The 5,404-nt window shown below is 39.9% G+C and overlaps 1 protein-coding gene across 1 annotated transcript in view; it reads left to right on the plus strand.

Moving 5' to 3' along the window:
- coq10b (coenzyme Q10B) overlaps window positions 1-5,404 on the plus strand; it is a 21,521-nt gene that overhangs the window by 11,019 nt on the left and 5,098 nt on the right. The window contains exons 3-4 of the mRNA XM_015037509.1: window positions 1,914-2,106; window positions 5,056-5,157. Coding sequence (XP_014892995.1) covers window positions 1,914-2,106; window positions 5,056-5,157 — 295 coding nt within the window. The remainder of the gene's footprint in view (window positions 1-1,913; window positions 2,107-5,055; window positions 5,158-5,404) is intronic.

Consider the following 5,404-nt stretch of genomic DNA (forward strand, 5'->3'; position numbering starts at 1 on the left):
TTTTTTTTTTGTGAGGAACAATTCATTCATTAGAGAAGGTGCAGCTCGGCTTTAAACAAAGAAAACAACTTTCTTTAAACAACTCACTGAAACGCAGATTGTGGGGAAAAACCTGAAAAACAACATCTGCTCAAAGTAAGAAGAAACTTCAGTGCCTCGAGGACGTCCACAGGCTCTTTATGGCTCTTAATGAGCGCGATGGATTCAGATCTCAGCGGGAGCCTCAGCGTTGTGTTCTGGCCCCGCTTAAAGGGCCAGCAGTGTGTTGTTTTTTAGGTCAGTCGTACATCCTTTTTTGGTAAAAGCAGCGTTTTACGGAATGCATTGTTCTCCGGATGTTGCTTCCTCAGAGTAACACCGACAGACACGCTGCCCCTCATATGGAGCAGATTAAGTTTGGTTTCACACTGTCACAGAAAACGGAGAACACAATCCCGTCTTTGTGTCTCAATCTCCAACGAAATGAAGCTCTTCTCTGCGAGATCAGTGCGAGACCCAGGAAGGAAAGCGATGGAAAGCTCCGGCTTACTGACTACGGAGCTGAAATATGAGTTAATTATTGTTTGAGTAATCGATTACTCCTTTAATTCTGACCAATAATCGATTCATCGGATAGAAGATTTGGCACTTTTTTTTATTTAACTATTTAAGTCTATTTTGTATAATATTAAAAATGCAAAGAAACAAATAATTCTATTTCTTTTTTAAATGGCAAAGTATTTTTTTATTGCCAAAAATGCAACAACAAAGCATTTTTCTAGTAAATGCTTGATCATTTGTAGCAATGCACCTGCAGCATCTGTCAGTACTTCTGACATCAACATGAAAAGCTCAGCCCTTCCTGACACATTCTAGGGCTGAAACAGTTATTAGTCAGTTATTGAAAAAAAAATTCGTCAATTAATATAGTAATCGTTTAATAATTAAATTGTAGTCTAACAGAGGCCATTTTCTGAAAGAACAACACAGTCAGAGCAGCAATTAATCCAAAACTGTCCAAAAAATACACAAATTTACCTTTAAGAAGAAAAACCTTCTTCAGCTAAAGAGAAGGATTGTTTGATACAAATAATCAAGCATATGCTGATGTAATACTCTTATTGCACTTTAGGCATAAAAGTTTATTTTCTTGCTATAAAAAGGCTCGAGTGGTTAAATAAAGAGTCTCCAGAATTTGAATTGTTGCAGTGTAGGGCTGATCGGATGATTATTTTTTGAATTGACCACCAAAAGGAACTAAAGAGATTTTTTTAAAGACTTTGAACCAGGTGAAGCTAAAACGGTCACTTGGAGAGTTCTGGGTAGAACAGATTTACAGACAAAGAAGTTGTCTCTTTTTTTGTTTTGTTTTGCATCTTAAATGCAAAACGTATTTGGTCTTTCTACAGTTTTGTCTTAGTTAATGCTCTGACTGTGTTGTTCTTTCAGCAAATGGCCTTTTTTAGAGTCTGTTAGTCATTTGACGAATGTTTCAATAATCACGATTAATCCGATTAATTGTTTCAGCCCCGTCCAGAGCTGTTTTGCCCTGTCATTGCTGTCCTTCGCAGGTCGACCTTTCACACTTTAAGTACCCGGAATCCCTCTCTGTCCACATGTATGAGTGACGCACTCAGTGTTCCACACAGAGGTCATAATCACTAAATCTGCAGGTATAAATAGACATCAGAAGGTGCCAGCTACTCCCCCCCCAGCTGGAGCTGGACATTGTCTCTGCGTGTCCCTCACTCTGCACGTCCTAACTCTATTCCAGATCTTAATTTAATCATTTCTTCTTTTTTTTTATTTTTTATCCCTGGCTGTCATCCACCCTCCTCTCTCGCCTCAGTCATGGGTTCTGCGTCATCCCGTCCCGTTGGGTGTTGCGTCACATGAACCGGCCGCTGACCTTCACTCCCCTCCCTGTTCTGCAGGTATTCCATGCAGGAAATCTATGACGTCGTGGCGCAGGTGGAAAACTACCGCCACTTCGTTCCCTGGTGTAAGAAGTCGGACGTTGTGTTCAGGCGCTCCGGGTTCTGCAAGGCCAAGCTGATGGTGGGCTTCCCCCCTGTGGTGGAGAACTACACCTCCCTCATCACGACAGTGCGACCCCACCTGGTCAAGGTAACGCACAAGCATACATAGCCCAAATTACACCCTTTCATTCACCTGGATGTACTTTAGAGAGAGGTTTCTTGTTCTAAATTAACACAGAAATGTAAAGTCATAGGAAAATGACACGGGTTGCCAGTATGTTTAAAAAAAATAAAAATAAAAAATCTGAAAAGTGTGGCGTGCATTTATATTTTCACTACATCTGGTTTCACCTCAACATAACTGCAGCTGTTCTCTGAAGGCCTCAGAGGTTTATTAGATAATATTGTCCAACAAACAGCATGGAGACTTCAAGGGGTATGAAAACTTTCTCAGTGGACTGGTTTTGAGTCGGGGTTTACAATATACCGCAAGTACCGTTATCGCAATATCATTGTCCATGATATTTATATCGCAAAGGACTGGAGAGCAATAGTTGTTGGCTAATGTAGCTTATGACTTCTAAAGTTGTATTTTTTTCATTCTAATGTAATATTTATATGTAATAAAGTCTCATATTGTTAGCAACAGTTTTCACGTGATAGAAATTACATGCTAACGGTCACATAGAGCAGGAAGCACAGACTGCAGAGAAGAAAGCAAGCAAATATTGCGATATTTCTAATGCTCTGTTTTTGAGCATGTACATGAATGAGCGCAAGTGATTTGAGATATTTTATTATGGCTTAAATCAGTTTTTTTTTTCCCCACAATGTGAGGGGAAATAATGGAAGAACTGTGCATTTTTAAAGGAAAAAAGCAGAAAAATGTGATAAAATCCATTAAGATGGGAACATTTGAGGCAGGTGTTTGTCAGAAACCTCAGCCTAGTCATAAGTTCAACTTTTCAGAGGGCTTTCAGCACCGACACCAATAATAGAACAGAATAGAAGTAACTTTTGTTTTCCCTCAGTGGGGAAATTCAGGAAAAAAAAAATGAAAACAGAAGTAACAATGACAGACTCTACAGTAAGGACACATCTACAGCATAATTAAAAGTTACTGTATGGTTATTCAGCATATACTCTAAAGAAATCTGAGTTGGATCGTGTAAAACATCTACAAAATGTTGCTCAGCAGCAGCTGTTTAAACAGTTCGATATGGGATGTAGTTGGTGTTATCCTCTGATCATTTTGGGGGGGATAGAGGCAGAAAAATCAGATCAGTAATGGAGAAGTTTGCCATGATGGGTGAGCTTTAAACAGAATTTTTGACAGATTTCTGCTTTATTGACTTTAAAAGTTTCCAGAAGCAGCTCTGTTTCCCCCCCTGCCCTGTGGAACCTCACACATCAGCTTCTGTAGAAAACCAACCCGTTCCTCTCGTGCTCAGACTTGATCTGCCTCTGTCAGGATGACTCTGCGATTTGAATGTTTTGGGGAAACTTGCAACTTCATCCTGCTGGAGCATTTTTAAAAACCTCACAAGTCAGAAGTAGGTTTTTTTTTTTTTTTTTTTTTTTTTTTTTTTTTTTTTTTAAAGCTTGAGCAATGTTTTCATTTAAAATGGTGCACATTCCCCAGCTTTAGGCTAAGGCCCTTATTTAGCAACAAAGTCTCTGAAAGAATTTGAAATGGAAAGAATGAAGTTCTTCTCACCCCCCAGAGCAGATCAGGTGGAAATTCACAACCTGAGCCACCTGTCTGACATTAGGAGAGGGTTGAAAAGGTTTTTAGTCCTCAGACGTGGCTGAAACCTTCAGTTTTTGATGAGCAGCTCGTGTTTGTTTCATGACCCGCTCTGTGATCAACCACTTCAGATCTGTTCCACCCTCACCAGGGGGAAAGATCAGGAGGGAAAAGGACTAGTCAAAGCAGAGCTGACGATTAGCTGTGCCTGAAGTCTCATAACTGGATGTTCTTTTATTGTTTGTTTTTTTTTGCTGAATAAACAGTTTCTACCCACCAATTGATAACAAAGCTGAGGGTTAATATTCCTTCCATTCAAAAACACACTGTATGGAGCTCCATGTAAACATAGTGACATTTTCATTTCATTTCTCAGTTTTATTTAAACCTCACATTGGTTCATTTTCATAAGCCGCCTGCTATTGATGGGATCAGATTCCAGCTACAGAGCAGAAGGTCCAAATGGACCAGAAAGAACTCAGGAGCCATGTTGCTTCTCCAACTTAAAATGCAAAATATTTTTTATTGTTTGTTTTTAGATGCTCAGGAATAAATTAAATGTGCAATATTTTGGTGACACAAAGTACAAGCCTTTTTTTTTTTTCCCTTTTTTTTCAGTTTGTTTGGTCTAGAAAATCTTTGTCTAATGATGGCAACTAAAAGAATAACTTTCCTTTTTTGTAAGCGAAACGTTGCCGGATGTTTGCAGCCCTGCTTTATGAAATTAGAATTAATATAATTAATATTGTTCCATAAACACATGTACTTTGATGCACTTTGGTTTGTGTTCAGATGATGGTCAAAATACACAAATGGAGCATTTCTTAGGAAATAAAACCAGTTGAAATTGGAATCATTAGTCCAGGACTGAAAGTGAATCGGTTTGGACTCAGGACTTTCATTTACATACTTCTGGAGAACATCTGGGGACTACTCTGGTGTTTTCCTTTTCTATATTTTAACATAACTCTGACATTAGCTGGAAAAATAGCCCAGCCCGACCGTTTTTAAGCTGATTGGCTTTGGAGGGCAAAATGAATCCAAGACACTAAAAGCTGTGAGGCTCCAAAGGACAGGATGTTCCTCTGGGCCTGACTGAGCAGCACGTTTCAGGTCGTTCTGTGATTTGTGAGCCCAGGAGTGTTGAGGTCAGAACTAAGAGTGTGGAACCAGCTGCTCCAAACAGCCACACGTCCCTCCCTGGATGCATGGCTGGAGGAAGTATTAGGTTAAAGGTCAGAGTTTGGGAGCAAAGACACCAGAAGGTTTCAGATTATAAATAAATGAGTGACGTATCACCCCGTCAGTGGAGGTTTGAAGCCACCTAAATGAGTTTGTGTGTGTCCTTAGGCGTCCTGTTCAGACGGGAAGCTGTTCAACCACCTGGAGACGGTGTGGCGTTTCAGCCCGGGCCTCCCTGGCTACCCTCGGACCTGCACTGTGGATTTTGCTGTGAGTAAAGTAAACCATGGCTTTAATTACTACTATAGATGAACAAGTAAAAAAACTGATGGCATTGCAGCAAAAAATTGTAATTGAGCATAAAGAGTTGCTGTGTGAATGTAGCCATAGAGGCAATAGCTGCTTTTCCATTGCAAATGTGCAACACGATGTAAAAAATTACGCTAAAGTCGGAAACCCCCCCCCCCCCCCCAAAAAAAAAACACAAACACTCCGTTTTCAAAACAAGAAGAACCTA

This window comes from Poecilia latipinna, unplaced genomic scaffold (assembly GCF_001443285.1).
Source record: "Poecilia latipinna isolate Pla-1442-1.1 unplaced genomic scaffold, P_latipinna-1.0 Scaffold408, whole genome shotgun sequence".
Taxonomy (NCBI): domain Eukaryota; kingdom Metazoa; phylum Chordata; class Actinopteri; order Cyprinodontiformes; family Poeciliidae; genus Poecilia; species Poecilia latipinna.